Below are 23,800 nucleotides of genomic sequence, written 5' to 3'. Positions count from 1 at the left end.
CGTCATGTTACCTTGTGTCAGCTCCAAAAACTCAACTTCTTTCCTGCCCCGAACATCCTTAGGAAAGTACCTCCTCAGGAATTCTCGCCTGAATACAGCCCAAGTGATCGCTACACCTGCAGATTCAAGTTCATCTCTACTAGCCATCCACCAATCATCAGCTTCTTCAGACAGCATGTGAGTCCCATACCTCACCTTCAGATTTTCAGCACAATCGATCACTCTGAAGATCCTTTCAATTTCCTTCAGCCACCTCTGAGCGCCTTCTGGATCGTGCGTGCCTTTAAACAACGGAGGATTGTTCCTCTGAAAATTGTTCAGCTGCCTGTCAGCGCCAATACCAGCTCCATTGGCATTCCCTCCTAATACACCAGCAATCATGCCCAGAGCCTCAGCAATCGCGTCGTCATTTCTTCCTCCTCTTCCGGCCATTGTTCTGCTAAATATCAGACAATATTCATTAGAACAAGAAGTACCGACAGTGTCAACTTTACACTAATCGTATACGAAGGATTAACCGACACTAAGACTCTGACTCAAACGACCGACTATGCTCTGATACCACTATTGTAACACCCTTCTAACCCCCGCGGAAAATTAACATTAAAATCAGAGTAAAACATGAAGAAGGGTATTACAACTCCAACAAAATAAACAAATATTCATGTCATGCCATAAAGGAACGATAAACCAAAAATTATTCAGGTAGCATGTTAACACAGCAGAATATTCTTAACGACTGAATAATCAAACATCTGGAGTCGAAGACTCATAATTCAACCATAAACCATAAACAAAACAGAAGTTTATTAGCCAATTCTAAAATAACGTTCCCGGTGTTACACGACCAGAGCATGACACAGACCCAACTGACTCTAACGAACTACTTGACGAGCTAATCCTCACCAAGTACACAAGCTACTCCTCAATCTGAAAAATAACAACAGTAAGGGTGAGTTTCATTCGCATTAACAAATGTTATAGGAATATAAACAATACAACTTCATCCATACATTATTCACCCAAATCAATTATATTCAGATAATATAGCAACATTCGTCAATTACAGTCATTCATACCAAAATACACACAAATTATAACATTGGACAACTTCCATTCATGTTACAATTATACACAACAACCTAATGCAATGCAACTAAATGCATGTGGTACCAAACATGGGATAACCCATCTCACCGATCCACCACCTTAAAGATTCGGCTACTTCTCTCACCAATTCCACACAATGGGAATTAGCTACCACTGTCCCACCACCATAAGGGATACAACCCACAATATGATTATGAAATGCATGCATCACATACCGCATGCTAATCATCAATACCAAACAACTGAACAATCATAATCATCAACCGGTGCAATAACAATATAAACCACCACAACCAATTAAATCAAGTGTTTTAAATTAAATTCGAGTCACAACTCAAAACACTATTTTATTGCGTAAATCGCTTAATTAGCTTCACCGTGCTCGAAACGGCACATCAAACGGACTAACAGTTAAAAAGTTATACATCGTTAAACTTTTAAAAAGTCCCAAACAGCAACAGCACCCGGCGCCAACTTAGTTCGCGGCGCGAACTGAGCGTTCCAAAAATCCTTGGCTCTCTGCCATGCTATTCGCGGCGCAAACACCTGTACGCGATGCGAAACGAGAAAAAGATACGCCTTCGCGGCGCCAACACAGGTACGTGGCGCGACCTGTGCGTATCACAACATCCTGACATTCTGCCCACCTGTTCGCGGCGCCAACCCTGTGCACGCGGCGCGAACCGGCGATTTCAGAAACCCCAACCTGCAGAAAACAGCATTCTATACATCCCAAATGCCCTCAAAATAATACCAGTACGAATTTCAGAAAATAAACCACACATACAACATAATTTGCACATTTACACATACTTCTAATCATGCTTAACATCATTGTTCAACACCAATCATCATTCACAACCTAAATCGAACCAAAGTTCTATAAACCCCAAAACCCCAAACCCAACATATAATCCAATTCGGAATCCTAACATAAAAACTCTATTGAATCATTCATACAACCCATAATAGAGGTTAATGAGAAGAATCCCCCCCTTACCTCGATGTCGAATTCTTGGATGCCCTTGCTCTTCACACTTGCTCTTCTCCCAATTTCACGTTCAATCTTCTCTTCTCCTTTTTGGTTCTCTTTTCACAATATTTCCTCTTTTCTATTTTATGAAAAATATAACCTTGTTTTAGTAAAAAGGCTTTGCAACTGACACCCCCCCAATTGTTACTTGCGACACTGGCCCATTAGCCTCGTCAATCCATATTTCTCAAATAATTCAATTAATTCTATTATTTAATAAAAAAATTTAATTAAATTAAATAAAGAAATTTATGGGGTGTTACACTACATACTTAGTTTGGCCGGAAAAAGATATAGAGGGTGGAAAGCTTTTTTGACAAACACCTATCTTAAGGATAAAGATGGAAACTTTCTTGAAGAGGCACCGGGACAGCCAAAAAAATATGAGCTATTCATTGATGAAGAAGATTGGGCTAAGTTTTTGTAGCAAAGAAATGAAGCTTTTCGGAAAAGGAGTGCCACAAATAGTGCGAGAGCATCAAAACCCGCGTATCCATACAAAAAAGGGCATTTGGGATATGCACGCTTAGAGGATAAAATTGTAAGTAAATAGAAATGCGTTTTAATTAATTGTCTAAATGTGTTTTATTTGACGATTTTATCATTTTTGTCAATGCATAGTTAGAGGAGACTCAAAGTGAGGAAACCTCACTTCCTGTACATGTGTTGTGGAAGGAAGCTCGTGTGGGCAAGAATCAAGCTGTCGATCCCGATGTTCAAAGAGTTTATGCTGAATGTGTAAGTATAATACTGTGTCTTTAATTAAATCAAATGTTTTTTAATATATAAATGATTTTTTATCTCCACTAATAGTTATTGAAATGTAAATGAATTACAGGAGACCTTGTCGCAATCGGTATCCACCGGTGAGGACCAGGATGATAGGAGCGTACTTAGTAGAGCACTAGATGCTCCTGAGTATCCCGGTCGGGTGAGGGGTAAGGGTCATGGTATGACTCCAACCTCTTTTTACAAGCATCCTAGGAGAAGAAATCCTACCAATGAAGAAGTGTTGCAAAAATTTCAGGAATTGCAAGCACAAGTCTCTGAATTGCAAAGAGATAAAGATATGTATATGAGAGAAAAGTGCAATACTGCATCGGTGAAAGAAACTAGTGATAAAGCTAGTTTCAACTGTCAAAGAAAACTTCCCGAGGTAATTATAAATTTCTTTTCCTTACAAATTATTCTATTTTATTAATGATAATGACTTTATATTTACTATTGGTTTAGGGCATTTCTTCTTGCCAACTATACTTATCGTCACCGAATTATCGCCTAGTTGGCAAGGGAAAAGTGCACAACACTGTGGGAGATTTACTTCACCATAGACCGCTCCCGGATGGACACCTGAAAGTATCGGTTGATGTTGTATTAGATCATGATGCGGTGCTACCGGTACCTGACATGGTCTCAGAGACAACATTGATGCGAGATGCAATAGGGTCATTTGTTGCATGGCCCTCGGAGCTCATTATCATTGGTGATGAGGTATATTAAAAACCATTATGAATCATTTAGTTTTCGAATGTCAATTCTGCACCGTTACGTTAATTATTTTTTACATTTTAATTTTAGACTGCTCCTACAAAACCCGCAATTAAGGGTAAAGGGATTTTACAGGAGGAGGAGTCTGTTGCATCACTAAAAGAGGTACATTTAAGATGTTAATATATAATTTGAATCTAAAACTGCATGATTTTATATTTTACCGATTGTTATATGATTTTTAGGCATCTGCTCGGGGGTCACAACAAGTGACACAGCAAGTTCGTAGCGTACCACCTAAGGGTCCTCCGAAGCAAGCGGAAAAAAAAGGTGGTGCTTTTGTGCCTCGATACCGGACGACGCTCGGAACACTTGTTGATATGTCCGATTTGAAGGATGGTGCTCTCCGTAATATCAATATGGATGAAGGTATCTTTGGTGTTGAATTCATGTCAAATATTGCAATAGATGACTTGGAAGAGATTTTTACGCATGAACAACTAGGCGTCGCTAATATGCACTCATACATCCGGTAATATTCACTCATCCGATATATTCTTTAATTAGTCGAACAATTTATTTACACATTTCAATGAAAATAATCTAATGTTTATTATGTGGTTATTTAAGGTTGTTGTATGACAGAGTGTTGCGCGGGACTGCATTGTCAAACAGATTCCGTTTCGTGTCTTCCGCCCATTGCAGCGGAATGACAATTGCTTCGGAACCGGAATCAGTTAGACAGTGCTTAGTCGATAGATTCCCGTCCTCCGGCAATACAGAAAGTCTGATTCTTTGGGCGTATAATACCCGACCAGTAGGGTTAGTTTCTCATTCTTGATTCATCTAATCTTTGTATCTTTTGCGTAGCAAACTTTTCATATAACCTATTGTTTTAATTTATAGAGCACACTGGTTGTTGCTTGCTATCAACCCTATAAGAGAGGTGGTATATTTTCTGAATTCGGTAGATGGTGAGTGGAGCAATTATCCGGCTATGAAGGAAATGATTGATTTGTAAGTGGGATCGTTCTAAATATTTGTGTATATTTATATATTTAATTATCCGACAAGATTGATCTAAATAATTGCTTTTATATTTTTGTTAGATCAATACAAGTGTTCCGAAGTCAACGAGACGCACAGGTATCTCGGACAAAATTAAACAACATTACTTGGATCAACGTGCAGGTACATTATTTTTCACAATTTTGCTTATAATATTTATGCTACTTGATAAAACAAGACGTACAACTATAAAATGTTATTTGTTTTTCTATGTAGTGTCCGATACATCGAAACAGTTCAGATTGCGGATACTATGTTTTGAGATTTATGAAAGAAATCCTTCAAATGAATCAATTAGAGATTCCAATCACGGTATGTATTTATAACTTAATTAGATAACTTCTTATAATTTATTACATTTAACTAAATCATTCATATTATGTTTTTGTTCTGTAGTACTTCGACGAATTCCGTGCTGCTTCTTACACGAGACTTAAGTTGGAAGAAATCAAAGAGGATTTGTGTCAATTTTATATTCATCAGCTATTCATGTAGGATTTGTTTCGATTTGAAGTGTCAAATTATAGTACTCTAGGATATATGGTTACTAACTTTGTTCATACTGTTGCCAATATTTGAAGTATAATATTGTTGATGTTACGGATTTAGTTTGTTTGACACGAATTATAATGATGCATATAATTTTGGATATTAATTATAATGGTATTATATTAGTATATATATATATATATATATATATATATATATATATATATATATATATATATATATATATATATATATATATATATTGTCCTACCTATGGCTGAAAATATATCGTTGAAAATATATTACAGGTCGAAAATATTACAGGTTGAAAATATATTACAGGTCGAAAATATTACAGGTCGAACTGGGAGGCTTAAATTACAGGCTGCACTTTAAAATACCTCATTTAGCAACGACAGCGCTTTTAAAAAGCGCTCTTAAAGGGCCACATACGAAAGCGCTTTATTACAAAAAAATGCTGCCAAAGATTAAAAAAAGCATAAAAAAAAACGCAACCTACGAAAGCGCTTTTGGAAAAGCGCTCTTATAGGGGGGGCTATCAAAGCGCTTTTCCAGAAAAGCGCTCTCATAGGGGGGCTACCAGAGCGCTTTTTCTGGAAAAAGCGCTCTTATATGGGGGCTACCAGAGCGCTTTTTTGGAAAAAGCGCTCTGATAGGGGGGCTACCAGAGCGCTTTTCTGGAAAAAGCGCTCTTATAGGGGGGTCTACCAGAGCGCTTTCAAAAGCGCTTTTGTTACCTACGCCAGCGCTGGCTTTGACAGCGCTTTAAAGCGCTTTTAAAGCCCAAAATAAGCGCTTTAGAAGGCCTTCCGTGTTGTAGTGAATATTAAGTCAATATGAATTTAGTATCGTATATGATTAGAGGATGCGGTAATTCGATGAAGCAATTAAGGCTCAATCGGTTACTAAATAAAGGGAATGCAAATATCTATTTTATTCATGAGACAAAGATACATGTGTTAGAAGATACCATAGTTAAGAAGTTGCGGAAGAACAAAGAGATAGGATGGCCAGGGAAAAACCTAGTTGGTAAGTCGGGGGGTGAATATTATATGGCAAGAAGGGGGTGATTCAAACGTGCTTCAACTGTCAAGGAGAAAGATTTGTAGGAGTTGGTGCATATTGGAAAGGTAAGTGTTGTTATCTCATTAATGTGTATTCTTCGTGTAAAATAGTGTTAAAAAGAGAATTGTGGGCAAGTTTACTGAAATTCAAATTAGGATTGGAGCCTGGGCAGTGGTGGTGGAGGAGATTTTAACTGTATTAGAGCATTAGAAGAGCGTGTGGGCAGTGCCACTCAAACTAACTCAATTGAAATGAGTGAGTTCAATGAGTTTATTCATGATATGGAGTTGGTGGATGTACCTATGTGTGGGAATAATTTTACATGGTCTAGTTTAGATGGAAATGCAAAGAGTATGATTGACATAGTTTTATTCACAGAAAAAAATCTATGAATGGTGGAAGGTTATAAACCCGTTGGTGGGAGACAAAGATTTATCAAACCATGTCCCTATATTGATAAAGACGATTTCAATGGATTTGGGCCCAAAAACCTTCAGAAATTTTTCTTGTTGGCATAATCACAAAGATTTCTTGAGTTTTGTCAAAAAGGAATGGGATGAGATAAATGTTGTGGGGTGTAAAGCTTACATTCTGAAGAAGAAACTAAAGTTGTTGAAAACAAGACTTAGGTGGTGGAATAAGGAAGTGTTCGGTTGGGTGGATCTTAGAATGGAGGATGCTATGAAAGATTTAAATAAACTAGATAACATAGATCCAGGGGATGGCGTGAGGTTGAGAAGGGAGGCTGCTAAGAGAGTTTGGGAAAGGGTGCACTATAGAGAGAGTTTTTTTAGACAGAACTCTAGAAATTGATGGATCAAGGAAGGGAACTTGAACACTAGATTCTTCCATAATGCAATAAAGGAAAGGGTGAGGAGGAATGCTATTATTACTATTAACAGTCCAAAATGGTGCAACTCTAGAAGAGGTGGGTGAGGTTAAAGGTGAGATCAAGAGACACTTTGAGGCAAAATTTAAGGAGTAGAACCAGTTCAGACATGTCCTTGATGGGGTGGTATTTAAACAGTTGGAGGTTGGGGTTAGTGAAGAAATTGAAGTGTAATTTACAAGGGAGGAGATTAAAGAAGCTGTTTGGAATTGTGATGGAGATAGATGCCCAGGGCCTGATGGATATAATTTTGCATTTATAAAAGAAATATTGGGCAATATTGGAGAAGGATATTGTTAGCTATGTCATGGAATTTCATAGAGGAGGCAAGCTACCAAAAGCAATGACAACATCTTTCCCAACTTAGATTCCAAAGGTGAACAACTCTCAATCATGGATACAAGCCCATCTGCTTGGTTAATTGCATGTATGAAATTATAGCTAAGCTGCTAGCTGAAAGATTGAAATGAGTTATAAGCCAGGTAATTTCAGAAACACATATTGCTTTCATCCTTGGAAGTAATATTTTAGATGGAGTCCTAGTCATTAATGAATAGATATCTAGCAAAGAGGAAGAAGAAGGAATGTCTATTATTCAAAGTGGAATTCACACAAGCTTATGATTGTGTTAGATGGGGTTACCTAAGATATATGCTTAAGAGGATTGGGTTTGGATAGATGGTGTAGATGGATAGAAGTAACAATTTTTTACAGCACTGTGTCTATTCTAGTAAATGGAAGTCCCACTACAGATTTCAAGGCACAGAGAGGGCTAAGACAGGGTGACACACTTTCACCCTTCATGTCTGTAATTCCAGTTGAAGGACTCCAAGGCCTGATGCATAATGTTGTTAGGAGCCAAAGCTTCAGAGGTTTCAAAGTAAGTGAACAACTCTTATAAAACCTTATGCAGTTTGCAGATGATGCTCTGCTGGTTGGTGAGGCAAATTGGGAGAATCTGTGGGCAATTAAAGCAATACTGAGAGGGTTTGAGATGGTGTCATGGTTGAGTATAAATATGCTAAAAAGCAAGTTGTATGGGGTAGGGGTTAAGGACCAGTTCATGCAGATGGCAACCATCTTTTTGAGATGTAGGCAGGATGTGATTCCTTTTAAGCTTTTGGGAATCTCTGTTGGGTGCAATCCTAGAAGAATAGATGCTTGGAATCCAGTGATACAAAAGCTTAGGAACAAGTTGGTAACTTGGAAAGGCAAGCATTTATCTATAGGTGGTAAAGTCACAATTGTAAGCTCAGTTCTGTGCAATTTACCCATTTATAATCTATCTTTTTTCAAAGTTCCATTCAAAGTACAAATCATCATTAGGAGTATCCGAAAAAAATTAATTTGGCAGGAAGATTTAGAGAAGAAAGGGATTACATGGGTGAGTTGGGAAACAATATGCATGAATAAGCGCAAAGGTCGGTTATGAATCAAGGATGTGGGGAAATTTAACAAGGCACTTTTAGGAAATTGGAGGTGGAGAATACTCAATGAGAAAGAAGCTTCATGGTCAGGATTGCTTAGGCATGTGTATGGTAATGTGCATGGCTGCCTTGGTTTGAGTAGAGAAAAGAATATTAGAGCAATGGAATCATTGTGGTGGAGGAATTTAGAGGTGGAAGGAATCTCTGATGAAAGGAATGAAGACTCATTTTTTGAGACGATGAGATACAGATTAGGGGAAGGAAAGAATATAGCTTTTTAGAAGGTAAAATGGTTAGGTAATGAAACTCTAACCCAGCAGTTTCTATTATTGTATGAGGTGGGAGGAGGGAGTGTGGAGATGGTATATACCATTTGATATAGGTGAAACTGATATTGTGGGGGATGTTGAGGCTGGGGCAACAACTCTGATAGTGATTCTTGCTGAAATTCAACCAAAGTTGGGGTGCGAGGATGAGTGCATATGGCTCAGAAATCACGGCAAAGACTATTATGTGCAATCTTACTATAGAGAATTGGTGGCACGTGATGTTTAATATTAAACTCTTTTCGTGGTTATGGTTGATTATTGATTGTAAGAAGTTTAGAAAATGCTCTTTCTATGAATAGAGTCATCATCCTCTCGATTTTCTCAATAAGAGATTTTAATGTATGTGGATTGAGTACCGCTTATACTCAAAGTTATATAAATATTCATTACTTATAAAAAAAATAATAATATCTTATTAAATATAATTTTTCGTTATTACTTAGTATTATACTGCAAATAATTAATTGATGTTAACTCTTAAAATAATGTCTATGATATTTTAGTTATTTTTAAGGTACTACTATGAATCATAGGTTATTATAGAAAGACCTATTTTATTAACATGAAATCAGAATTTTAATTCAACTAAAATATGTTGAATATTTGTTACTAATTAAATTATTTTATTGTGTTATGCGGTGATATATGGCTCCTGAATATAGAAAGAAATTACTATTAAAAAATTCAATGGAGAGTTTTCCACGTTGATTATCTACCACTGCTGTCACATTCGAGCCAACCATCCATTCTTTCTTTTCTCTTTTTATAATTAACTCTAACAACTGGATCTTCTTCAAATTGACACATTCAAAGTTACTTTGGTTCAATGTTAGGTTCTTTTATAAAGAGAAATACTCTTCATAGACCTGCCTAGCTACATGAACGTGGAAGTGAGGTTCTTTTGAATATATTAGATTGACCAGCACGATCTTTGAGAATAAACCTATAAAAAATGTTTCTTGTATTTTCATGGAATTCAAGACTACATGTTATTTTATGACATGGAATTCAATACTACAAGTTATTTTATCAAATGAGTCATATTCATTGTGAAAAAGTTCCATTCAAAAGACACCATTGTTGATGCACAATATTAAAAAAAAAAAACTTCGGAGCTATTTTTAAAAAAATATAAATGAAGGATGGTTGAGACATTGAAAATGTCAGCTGGTGAATGGAAAATAAATAGAAGTGTCGTATTTGATAATTTTAGAAATTATGTAAAGAGTGTTAAATTTATTGTTTTTTTTAATTGACAAGATTTCTATTAAAAGATGATAAGGCTATACAGTCGACATTACACGATGGAAAATCTCAACTCCCAAAAACAAAGAGATGGGTGAGTATTTCAAGTAGCAAAGTTACAATCCGGTCTTAAATTTATTGTTAACATTGCACCAAAGGTTAATGTATTTCTAGGATTTAATTTTTATCCTTTCCATATTTCACTTTTAAAAATAATAATCATTAGACAAATTTTGTCCTTCTAAAAGTTTGAGTTGTCTTAGTGTCATATTTGAATAATCTTAATGTCATATTCTTTTTCCCTTTTCATATAAGTTTTAAATTAAAATTTGATTTGAATAGTTATTCTTAAAATGTTATTTTAGATATTTAATTTTTTTATTAAAATTTTTTTGAATATTAAAATTTCAAAATACATTTTCAAAAAATTATTTTTGAAATATTATTTTTTGAAAAAATTTTAATTTTAATTATGTTATAGTCTTCAATAATATTGTCAAAAGTAATGTTTCAATTTAAGAAAAAACAAATATAAAAAAAAACTTTTAATATCTTAAAAAACAATTTTGTAAAATCTATTTTAAAAAAATACAAAGAAAAAATATTTTTTTAAAGCTAAAACAAACCGGCCCAATATTCATAGCTTTTAGAGTTTAAATATTAATTTTTTACAATATTTTCATACTGAATTTACTTTTGCAAAAATTTATTTATATATAAATAATTTTATTTTAAACACACTTTTAACTTAAATTCATTTTTCAAAATTAATTCACTCAAATTTTATTCGAAATAGAACCAAAATTGACTATAAATAAAATTGACTGATTTCTTATATTTTAGACAGCATACTAAAAGTTCCCTTCATAATTATGGATATTCTTTTATGCAATTAAATAAAATGAGAAACAATTTAAATAACAAAATTTAACTAAATGAAATCACCAAAACAAATAGTAATAAATAAATAATTTATTAACGGTTTAAGTGATAAATTTTGTTAATATCGTTATGGAGGGAATAAGTCATCTTAGCTAAATGGTACAACAAAGACCAAGAAATTACGATTAACAAAATTCAATGGAGAGTTTTCCACGTTGATTATCTATACCACTGCTGTCTCTTTCGAGCCAACCATCAATTCTTTCTTTCTTTTTTTTATAATTAAGTTTAACAACTGGATCTTCTTCAAATAGTAAAGCGTGTGTAGAAACCTCTAAAGTCGAAACACATTCAAAGTTAGTTTTTTTTTTCTAAAGCGGAATACTCTTGATAGACTTGCCTAGCTCATGCAAACAGATTTATTTTTCTACAAACCTTTTATTAATATAAATATTTATTAATTATAGTTTATAATATAATTTATCATTATCTTGATTTAATTTTAGTATTTAATAAAATAAATCTAGAATAAATAGATAATTAATATGTGAATTAAATAGTATTAAAATTCTATGTTAATATGAATATTCTTAATTATTTTAATTATTTTATGATTACAAATTGTGTGAGTTTTTTAAAAATAAATATTTTATAAATTAAATAAATTACATGAACGGAAATAAATATAATATTATAATAAAACATAAAAGAAGATGGTAATTGGAATCATCCCTAATGAGTATTCACAAAAATTAGCCATAACGAGTAAGATAAAACCCCGCAAAATAGGCATGAGTATGGGCACGGAAAATTGCCATTTAAAATAATCAGTATAGGAGCGGATACGGGTATCAACACTCGTGAGAACGCACGTGTAACACATCAACATTCATGGGAACGTATGTGTGTTCATACCAAAATTCGTGCGAACGAATTATTATATTTTTTACACAATATAAAATATTACTTGGAAATTAGAAGCTACATGTTTCTCTGGAACACGGATAGATGTTACATTACAAGTGCTATTTTATGGAATGGAAAAAATAAACTATTTATCTAAATATATAATGAATCAATAATTTAATAAATTTTGTTTTCTCATATAGTATAAATTATATGAAATTAAAAAAAGAAAACTTTTGTCCTAATGTAGTGAGTCTATAAAGTGTTAATAATTTTTTTCTATTAGTTTGTTGATTTGAGGTTTGAAAAGAAAGTCCTTTATTCTCTTGATTGGAATCTTGTTCCCATCAACATATCCACTCTCCATTTTCCAAATATCTTTCTCTTTTGAAATTATCAAAGCAGTTGGTTCTGGAAGCTGTTTTAGGAAATTTCTTTATCCATCTCCCTATCTTTTTGGTCACCTATGGCGAAAAATCCAAAATGCCCCTAACTTCGGAAATACATTTCCGAAGTCATTTATTTTATGAGAAAAAAGGTGGTTTCGGAAATGTACTTCCGAAAACATGTTTTTTTTATGAAAAAAATTGATTTCGGAAATGTACATCCGAAATAATGTTTTTTTTTCTTCAGAAAATAGGTGAATTCGGAAGTGCATCTCCGAATTCACCCCCCTTGGAAGAATTCGGAAATGTACTTCCGAGATAAGGTCTGATACAGAAGAAAAATAACAAACAACAACGATTCGATTTATTTAAAGGATTAAGATTACAAAGATCACATTACATAAAATTAAAATTACATATTGTTAAACACGGGTAGGTGAGGATGCGTCAACATTTTGATAACGTCGGCCCACGATTTTTGAAGTTTCGCATCCAACTCGATCAGACCCTTCAAAGAAAATCGGTCGAAAGTTGACCACAAAACCTTTAGATCCTCGTCGTTCTTGACTTCAAATGCGGTGAACTCAACGTCTCCCTCGCCGTTAAGCGAAGGCGAGCGGTACTCAAGCTTGACAACCTTCCGATTTTCTGGATATTGCAATAGCGTGTTGAGCGACATTATCAATTCCGCAAACGGCGTGTCGCGCGAGAAGCATAATTGGAACGACATCGGGTAGCCACTGGTGAAGTAGACGAATGCTAGGTGGCGGTAGGTTTGTGTCATTTGTGTTTTGTGGTGAAATAGCGTGTTTTTCTTCACAGAATTCACAATTAATGTAGTGAAATAGGAGATCAAATGAGAGATGTTTACCTCAAATTGTAGCTTTCTATGCTCCCTTTAACGTGATCAACGGTTTGAAACTTGATTTTGACACGAAAAATGGATTGATATTGATGGAAGTTTTGGAGAAAAATGATGAAATAGTGAAGGAGGGAAATGGTATATGAATAATACCTGACTGTTAAAACCAACGTATTTTTTGAATTTTCATGCATTTCCTAAGTCTGAAAAAATCTTTAAAAATAAATTACTTCAGAGATACATCTCCGAAGCAGGGGTAAATTAGGGTTTTCGCTAGGATCAGCCCCATAGAGAGGTGGATAAAGAAATTTTCCTGTTTTATTTCCTTTCATTGAAAAGACAACCAAACCTCCATATCCTCCCTTCATATTTCTTTTCTACAACACATTTATTTCCTTCACGGTGGGGGGGCACTCTCTGGCCAAGTCTCATGCATCTTCTCATTATTTCTAACGTTACAAGTCAACATTATTAAATCGTCACAAAGATAAAGCGTATATGGAAAAATCAACAATATCAATTTTTTTCTATAAAGGAATAGTAGTAAAAGTTTATAGCCAGTCAACTCAAGAATCCTACACCCTGATCTCACCTTTATAACAATCCCTCACCTAATTTTCATCATTCACATTCCTACAAAACTTTTTTTGCAATGGCCTACCTTCCCTTTCTTTGTTTTCTTTTTTTCATAATAATATCCCAAGCCAAAGCCGGAGATACTGTATCATGTGATAACAAAAGAGGCAACTACACAGCCAACAGCACCTACGACAACAACCTCAAAACCCTTATATCTAGTTTCTATTCTCATAAAGAAATTAACTACGGCTTCTACAATTTCTCGTATGGCCAGGATCCAAACAAAGTATACGCCATTGGAATGTGTAGTGGAGATCTTAAGCCCAATGAGTGTCTAACATACCTAAACAGTTCTTTTGCCGATCTTAGAGAGCAGTGTCCGAATCAAAAAGAGGCAATTGTATGGGGTGGGAGTTTAACTTTGTGGTACTCAAATCGCTCAATATTTAGGATAGTAGAAACTGACCCTACAGAGGGTTATGTATCTTCGGCTACTGCATCCAACGTGGACAAGTACAACGATGCACTGAATAAATTGATGACAAATCTTAAAGACAAAGCTGCATCAGGTGACTCCCGTCGTAAGTATGACGCAGATAGTGTGTATGAACCTGTAAATTTAGCAACTATATATGGAACTGTGCAGTGTGTGGCTGATTTGTCATCCCAACAATGTAATGATTGCTTGGATGTAGCAATTAAAGAAATTGCAACTTGTTGTAATGGCACGCTGGGACGACAAACTTTTAAACCAAGTTGCCGTCTTAGATATGAAACTTATAACTTCTACAATGCTACCATTGAATTAGACTCAGTTGCAACTCCACCATCACAATCCACAAACAACACTTCTTCAGGTACTTAATTTTCACATTATATATATTAAAGATGCTGGCCAAGAAGTTACACAAACTAAATACAGTGAAAATAATAGTAACTGAGACTAAATATGTGGTGCAGGACACAACAAAACACATACTGTCATCGCCATAGCAGTGCCATCTGTTTTTGTGGTTTTGGTAGTTATTTTTATATGCTTCTGTTTGCGGGTGAGAAAGCCAGAACACATTTTTGAAGGTATGCATGCTTTATTTTAAGCATGAATCTGTATAGCACTAGCTTAAGATTTCTGTTAATTAAATTATAATTCCAACAAAAATCACTTTTAAAATAGGAAGGTTTAATTAAAAAAATGAAGGTTTAATTTAACTTGATTAAGTTGCAAAAATTTAAATTATCCACAAAAAAGATTATATTATAACATAATAGTTGGAGATTGTTTTATATAAAAATTAAAAATACAGTCAATCCATTTAACAGCCAAATGTAAATAAGTGTTTTAATATCAGGAACCGTACAAATTACATGGTCAATATCCCATATTTCTATTACATTATAGTAATTTATTTAATAAATTAAACTATGCTATAAAAATATAAAACAAAACAATTGGAGATAGACCTGACTCGAATATATAAATATATATATATATATATATATATATATATATATATATATATATATATATATATATATATATATATATATATATATATATATATATATATATATATATATTTTGTAATCCGCCCCTTATAAAATAAAGATTCTCCTTGTTTGGCTGATTGGACTTGTTTATTGAATATTATGCTTAATTACTTTAAAAAATTTGTCTCCAATGAGAATGAAACACAAGAACACATGGATACAAATCAATCACCAAACCACTAAACAAATTCCTTTTATTTGAAATAATTTTGCTCCTAAAATTTTATAGTATATACATTTCGTTACTATGTAAAAAAACGTTAATGTTATACTATAAAACGTTAATGTTTAAAAAGTATTATAAAATATTATAATATGTTAAAAAATTATAAAACGTTAATATAATATATTAATTTCTAAAAATTTAATATTTACATAATTTATAAAACGTTAATATATATATATATATATATATATATATATATATATATATATATATATATATATATATATAGTTAATGTATGTTAATATTTATTAGGAATTTAAAAATTAATATTGTTCAGTTTTTTTAGGAATTGTTCAATTTTTTTAGGAATTTATAAATTTAGAATGTTAGTATTTATATAAAAAATATAAAACGTTAATATTTGTTAGGAATTTATAAAATAATATTGCTCAATAATTTTATAACTAACATTTTTCTTATTAATTATAATATTTTACAATAATTTTATAATTAACTTTTTTTAAAATATTTTTTTAGGGTTATTACCATTTTTGCATCTGTCATATAGGCGACTTTTGGTTTACCCCCTGTATAATTTTTTTTTGTAAAAGTAACCTTGCCAAATGAAGATTCTGTCGTTTTAGACCTTGCCAACAAATGGCACATGCCATTTGCTTATGTGGCATGCTGATTGTGTAATTCTTTTATTTTTTAATTTTTTAAAGAGAACATGTGAAATACTAGGTATTTAAAACATTAATTTCTAAATATTTTTAAAGAGAACATGTGAAATACTATGTATTGACAATGTTTACTACATATAAATATCTTGTGAATTATTAACAAACCAATTGTTATAGTGTAGTGGTAAAGGCTCAAGCATTTGAGTGGAGGGGAGTGCTTAATAATAGTTTCAGTTTATTTATTAAAATAAAATTATATATTTAAAAGAATAATTTATAATTTAAGTTTATATTAGTTTCGATTTATATATATATATATATATATAATTATATATATAATTATTTAAATTAATATATTTAAATTATTTCAATTAATATATTTAAATTATTTCAATTAGTTTCAGTTTATTTTATATATATTATTTCAGTTTAATTATTTTATATATAATTAATTTCAGTTTATTATATAATTAAAGTAAAATTTATAATTAAGTGATAATAATATGTGCATTGTGTGTAAATGTTACAAGTAAATTCATATGGCCTAGTGGTAAGTGCATTGGTGGTAACGAGTTAAAAAGCATGAGTTAAAAATAATAAAAAATAAAAAATATAATTACAGGTCAACATATTTGAATTTTAAAAAGGTGAACATTCTGGTACCCCTAAGAAATTATTGGGTACCGGTACCCCTATGAGATGTATGTTTTTAATTGGGCCCCATATGTTAATATTTGACATGTCATTTTAAAATTTATTTAAATTGATTTTTATTTTAAAATTAACCATTTTAATTTATAAACTTTTAAACTCGAAAGTGACATCTCAAAACAAATTGAATAAATGTGCATCTTAAAAAAAATTAAATTTTGTTCTCTCTTTCCCATTGTGATTCAATAATTTATGCATAATGAACAACTTGATTTTTCTTCAAACTTAATATCTTTTTAAATAATTTTTCAAATCGGCATTTGTCTCTTTAATTTTTCAAATCAATTTCTAAACGCCCTCTCTATTCTTAATGGTATCTGCAATGTAATTTTGTACAGTTTTTTTCATCAGTTTCTCCATAAAAACAAATTCTTAATAAAAAAACTCAATACATATTCACTTTCGTTGCCATTGTAGGTACAAGGCTGCCAGTCCAATTCTTCCGCTATAATAATTCTAAAATTAAAAGAAATTATTCAATGTTATTTTTTTTAAATATAATAAATTCTGATTTTAATAACTTGCCATCTGAAATCCATGAGTACCCTCTCAAACAATTGGATTGAGTACCTAAGAATTTACATTTTAAAAAATTTAAAAAATTAAAAAATTAAAAAAATAAAAGAATTACACAATCAGCATGCCACATAAGCAAATGGCATGTGTCATTTGCTGGCGAGGTCTAAAACGACAGAATCTTCATTTGACAAGGTTACTTTTACAAAAAAAAAAAATTTACATGGGGTAAACCAAAAGTCGCCTATATGGCAGGGGGCAAAAATGATAATAACCCCTTTTTTATAATTTTATATACTGTACATTAATGTTATTTATTATACTATACATTTATTTATTATATTGTACTTTAATGTTTTCTTATATATTTTTAGTATATATATAAAACGTTAATATGTGAGTTATATATATATATATATATATATATATATATATATATATATATATATATATATATATATATATATATATATATATATATATATATAAGGCATATCATATGAGAATACAATATTTATATGAGAATGTGAGAATAAATTTAAAGCATTGAATTTTAAAATAAATGGTGAAGATTATATGTGAATCTTTTTTTTCTCTCTCATAAATTTTTGAAATAAATGATGTAGGAGAGAGAAAAAAAATATTCACCCATAATCTCCACCATTTATTTTAAAATTTAATGGTTCAGATTTATTCTCACATTCTCATATCAATATTGTATTCTCATATGATATGCCATATATATATATATATATATATATATATATATATATATATATATATATATATATATATATATATATATATATATATATATATATATATATATATATATATATATATATATATATATATATATATATATATATATATATATATATATATATATATACACACACATTAACTATAATATATACTAAAAATATATAATGTACATTTATAATACTGTATATTAATGTTTTCTTATATTTTTTTATAATATTAATTTACTTAATATACTGTACATTAACATTCTAACATATATACTTTTAATATTATTTTTTAATATTATAAATTGTTAATATATTATAAACTAACATTTTACACATATTAAATAAAATAGTTAAAATTTTAAAAAGTTGTTGAAACGTAAATATTAACGTAGTTAATATAGTTAATATTGTGTTTTATAAATTTTATAAACGTTATTACAGTATTTAAAATAATTTTGGAATAAACGTTAAATAATTTTGGAGTTTAGAAATAATTAATTTATATAATTCTGTAATTTACATGTATTAATATATATAATTTAAGTTCTGTAATAAAACATAAAAGAGAAAATGGCTTAGTGGTAATAGGGGGAAAACCAAAACTCGCCCTAATGGCAGAGGCAGGGCCGGTCCTTTGAATTTGAGTGCCTTGGGCGAATGAAAAGAGTGGTGCCCCTATAATTTTTAACAATAAATATATAAGGATAAGAGAAATAATTAGATAAAAAACACATTTTCATTTGACACTGTAAAATCTTTGAATCAATGTTTATACTATATCAAAACATGAACCACTATAAAGAGGCTTAATATTCTTCTTCTTGATCTGGTCTTTTTCCTATAAAAAAATTGACCAAACCTTTAACATTATTTAAATATCATCCTCTTAGCATTTTTTGTTGCAAAATCGTTAATAATTTGTTCATATTCAAGGTTCTTCAAAAAATTACTTTCAATTGAAATCAACGCAAGACTATTTAATCTATCTTGTGACATAGTAGATCTCAAATAAGATTTTAATAATTTTAATTTAGAAAAACTTCTTTCAAGAGATGCAACACTAATAGAAATAGTCAATATTACTCTATAATCTATGCATGCATTAGGAGAACAATTAAAAGTCTTTGAAGAACTCAATATCATATAGCTTGATTTTGATTCAACTGTTAAAACTTCTCTAATAACTTTCAATTCTTCAAACAAAATTTTACCATCAAGATCAAGAGAATCGTCATATTTTAAACAAGTTTCAAGATGTTTATAACATGATTTCAAGTTCCTAAATAATGATCTAAGCCTTTCAGTACTAAACAAGAATTCAAAAATATTTTCATATGTGCTATACTACTCAAATCTTCTATCAAGTTAGCTAATTGTTTGATCTACAATACATAAAAAAAATTATGATTTCGAAAAGACTCTTTAGCAGAGTCAAGATTCAGTTGTGTTGGTTGAGATGGATTTTCATCATAGTGGTGTTTTCTACTAAGTTGACGTTTTTGAATAAACACACATTCAATCTCTATTTCATTCTCAATCTTTTCAGCACTAGTCTTAGCATTTACAGATCCAAATTCTCTTTAGCAAGTATTTTGGTAATAGAAAATTCTCTTTTAATATATATATATATATATATATAGGGATAAAATAAAATTTTGGTGCCCCTAAAATTATGGGGTCCTGGGCTCCCGCCCCGCGAGCCTGTGCTCAAGGCCACCCCTGAGTAGAGGGAGTGAATATATATAAAGAGGTCTGCAAATTTTTATAACAGATCAACTTGCATTTGTACATTTAATAAAATATCTTATTTAACTTGGTTAATGTCTGAAGCTAACATTCATTTGTACATTTAAAAAAATATCTTATTTAACTTGGTTAATGTCTGAAGCTAACATTGAAGAATATGAAGACGACGAAGAAGATGAACTAATTGTTGTTGAGTCATTGCAATATAGCTTTGATACTATACTAGTTGCTACAAATCACTTTTCAAATTCAAATAAAATTGGGCATGGAGGATTTGGAGATGTTTATCGGGTAAGAATTCATTTTTTCCTCTCATAAAATTAGTGCATGCTATCAAAATATTATAATAGAAATTTCTGTTTACTATATCTAAAAGTGAAATTTTTTTAGGGTAAACTTTCTAATGGACAAATGATTGCGGTCAAAAGGTTATCAATAGATTCCTCTCAAGGAGACAAGGAATTTAAAAATGAAGTAACATTAGTAGCCAAACTTCAACATCGGAATTTAGTTAGGCTACTTGGTTTCAGTCTAGAAGGAAGAGAAAGACTACTTATTTATGAATTTATTGTAAATAAAAGTCTAGATTACTTCATATTCGGTAGGTTATAATAGCAACTTAATTAGAAAATTGCATTTACTTAAAAATTATAATGTCTAGACAAATACTAACTACTAAAATAGTTTTGAAATTCATATTATCTTTATTTGTGCAGACCCAACAAAGAAAGCACTATTGAATTGGGGAAAGCGCTACGAAATCATAAAAGGTATTGCACGAGGTCTTCTTTATCTTCACGAGGATTCTCGCCTGCGCATTATACATCGTGATCTCAAAGCAAGTAACATTCTCTTAAACATTGAGATGAATCCTAAAATAGCTGATTTTGGAATGGCAAAGTTGTTTGTTCTTGACCAAACTCAAGGAAATACTAATAGAATTGTTGGAACATAGTAAGTCTTTTCATATTGCTTAAGTTTACTGATTGTCATTAATTTGAATCGACTAAAAGTAAAGTATCTATTTCAAATCTTAACCTAGTTACGTGCATCAACAGTTTATTCCAAGTTTTTGAAGTTTTATTTGAATGATATAAGAGCCAATCATTTTTAAAAAGTATCAAAATGTATGATTGAAAGATAACATAAAATACCTTTTCATTTTAAAAATCAAGATTAGAACATTGTTATTGATACCATTAGTCTTATATAAGAATTGAAGGAAACTTATTAACTTTTCATTTCATAATTTTTGTATTGATCAAGATTGTGTACTTTTGTATGCAGTGGATATATGGCACCAGAATATGCAATGCACGGACAATTTTCTGTAAAATCAGATGTATTTAGTTTTGGAGTATTGGTTCTTGAGATAATAAGTGGTCATAAAAATAGTTCAAATATTTGTGTTGGAAATGATGTTGAGTACCTATTGAGTTATGTAAGTAACACTTTTGTCACCATAATTTGTTGAAATTTATTTATTTATGTCCTATAGCTAATTGTATTTTCAATATATGTATTTGATTAAATTCTTGCAGGCATGGAAAAGCTGGAAAGAGGGAAGAGCGACAAATATTATAGATCCATTATTAAAAAACATTTCACAAAATGAAATAATGAGATGCCTTCATATTGGTCTACTATGTCTTCAAGAAGAAGTAGAAGACAGACCAACCATGGCTAGTGTTGCACTCATGCTTAATAGTCATTCTATCACTCTATCAATACCTTCGAAACCCGCTTATTTTTATGGAAGTGAAACTAGAAGCTTACAAAATATGCAGATATCAGATGGAAATCCTGATGGATCAAAATCACATGAATCGATTAACGAGGCTTCAATTACTGATCCATACCCACGATAGATTTCATTCATAAGAGAGTTATACATTTTTTGTCTTAAGTATTTTCTACTCTATTTTTATTACTAAATTGCAAATCTTAGACAATTCAATCTATGAAATTACAAACATTAAGGATTTTTTGTGTTGTATAAATACTCGATAAGAAAACTGCATTTTTTATGCTAACAACGTCTATTTAATTTCTCACAATGCATTACTCTCAAGCATGTATTCTGTTCATCATCGGTATGCCATAAGCATCTTGAATGCATTTTCCATCCCTTACTCGTGATTACATTATCTTTAAACATCAAACAAAACAAACATCTTTATAAACACCAAATATAACTAGCACACTCTGTTATGAATAAAATATAAAAAAATCGGCATAAAAGCATATATTTTTCTAAAATTTATAATTGAGAAAAAAATTTTAATAACCAACTTAAAAAAAAAACTTAAAAAACCATGTTTTCAAAATAATTACCAAAATGTCTAGGTTTGGCAGACCCCGCAAGAGTATGCGCCAAACCATTTGGCGCAAAGCAACATAGTTTAGGTGTAGTAGCCATTTCAATGGGGCATACACACAAGGTAGCCATTCAAAATGGCGCCTATGTGCTACCCCGTATTGGGTATGCCATTTGAAATGGCGCCTATGTGGGGGTCCTATTTTTTATTTTTTTTTCATTTATTTTAAGTAATAAATTGGGATCCATTTGGACTACCGAAACCAGATATTGCAACAAGGATTGAAATAAATAAATCCCGAAATATTTTTTTAATTTGAACAACACGATACACCGACAACAACAACTGGTAAACCGAAAAACAAAATCCTAGTGTCTTTTATCACCCAAACGCCCATCCGTTCCGCATGCAGGTGCTCGTATAACACGTTGAGGACGTGTATTGCCGCCGCGAATCCTAGGGCCACCCTTCCCCGTCCCCTTCCTCTTGGTGGTTCAGGTTGTATATGTGTAGACGGCCCTGGAATTGTGTTGTCCTGCCTGTCGCTGTCAAGGAATTTGTCACCATAATGTCCCGGAATCCGACTATTGTAAAGTCGGTTACCCAATACCTCAAATGTGCTAAATTGTGGTGGGGGTAGGGTGAGGCACGGTTTCGGGGTGGTAGCACTCGGCGGCACTTGAACCACCTTGATAGAATTCAAATTGATTAGATGGCGTTGCAAACCCAAAGGAGGTACGGTGGTGTGATGATTGTGACACTAAAGGGTTGCGGGGTCATATTCATCTGTTGGACCCTCGTTGGGACTTAGTTGTAGTCTTGATGAACTAGCCTCATTGTGTTGGCTGAATGACCTACGACTCTGGTGAGGTGGTTGACTATGGGTTTGGAAAAGCGGCTGGGGAGGGGTATGGTATGGGTTGTCATGATGGTATTGATGTTGATATGGTGGTTGGGACTGAGTTTGGAACGGGTTGAACTGATTGACTTGTTGTTGTGTTTGTTGATATTGTTGTTGCTGTCTGTATTGGTGTTGTTGTTGTTGATCTTGCGGGATGATGTAATTTTTCTGGCGGCGGTCTATAAGGTAGAACGGGTCAGCCACAAATAAATTTGGGCTGGTAACAATTCAGTACCAACTAATGTATTGTGATGAGGGTTTTATTTCATGGTCACCTACGGGGAAGTTGAGGACATGTTAGGCATAGTTTTTCCACATGAGGCACCATTCGGGAGCGAAATCCTTCCAATCTTGGTGGTCCCATTGCTGGTTTACTCGTTTAAGGTGCCATTGTCCTAAATCAGTTGGAGGATCAGGGATACCTTGATGCATCTCGAACTGGAGTTTCACCCGGTCAGATTGATGCATCTCCACAATATTGTACCGAAAGATGGCTGTCTTTGCAGTCCAAATAGCGGCATCTTCAACTTTGGGTTTATGATCGCAGTCCAAATATGGTCTCCCTATAAACTGCATGTATAAAAGTTATAAATTATTTCAGTCATATATTAAAAAAAAGGATTGATAAAATTGGGAAAGTTTAGAGATTATACGTCCTCTGGTCGTAAGTGATCCAGAA

The 23,800-nt window shown here is 32.0% G+C and overlaps 1 protein-coding gene across 1 annotated transcript; it reads left to right on the top strand.

The window, feature by feature from the left end:
- Nucleotides 1-13,771: 13,771 nt before the first annotated feature.
- On the top strand, nucleotides 13,772-21,885 carry LOC131611351 (cysteine-rich receptor-like protein kinase 44). The gene is made up of 7 exons (XM_058883395.1): nucleotides 13,772-14,636; nucleotides 14,740-14,856; nucleotides 20,045-20,193; nucleotides 20,293-20,503; nucleotides 20,619-20,856; nucleotides 21,190-21,343; nucleotides 21,444-21,885. The coding sequence occupies exons 1-7, from the start codon at nucleotides 13,853-13,855 to the stop codon at nucleotides 21,768-21,770; spliced, it is 1,980 nt and encodes a 659-aa protein (XP_058739378.1). The 5' UTR covers nucleotides 13,772-13,852; the 3' UTR covers nucleotides 21,771-21,885.
- The last annotated feature ends 1,915 nt before the right edge of the window (nucleotides 21,886-23,800 follow it).

This window comes from Vicia villosa, linkage group LG1 (genome assembly GCF_029867415.1).
Source record: "Vicia villosa cultivar HV-30 ecotype Madison, WI linkage group LG1, Vvil1.0, whole genome shotgun sequence".
NCBI classification, from domain to species: Eukaryota; Viridiplantae; Streptophyta; class Magnoliopsida; order Fabales; family Fabaceae; genus Vicia; species Vicia villosa.
Note: the sequence above shows the minus strand (reverse complement) of the source record. Positions and strands in the feature narration are given on the sequence as shown.

What these genes read in the sequence shown, in the direction of transcription:
- LOC131611351 (XM_058883395.1), top strand. Translation starts at nt 13,853, where the DNA reads ATGGCCTACCTTCCCTTTCTTTGTTTTCTTTTTTTCATAATAATATCC. An exon ending in CACAAACAACACTTCTTCAG is followed by an intron (nt 14,637 to 14,739) that starts GTACTTAATTTT and finishes TATGTGGTGCAG; the next exon opens with GACACAACAAAACACATACT. An exon ending in TTGAGTACCTATTGAGTTAT is followed by an intron (nt 21,344 to 21,443) that starts GTAAGTAACACT and finishes AAATTCTTGCAG; the next exon opens with GCATGGAAAAGCTGGAAAGA.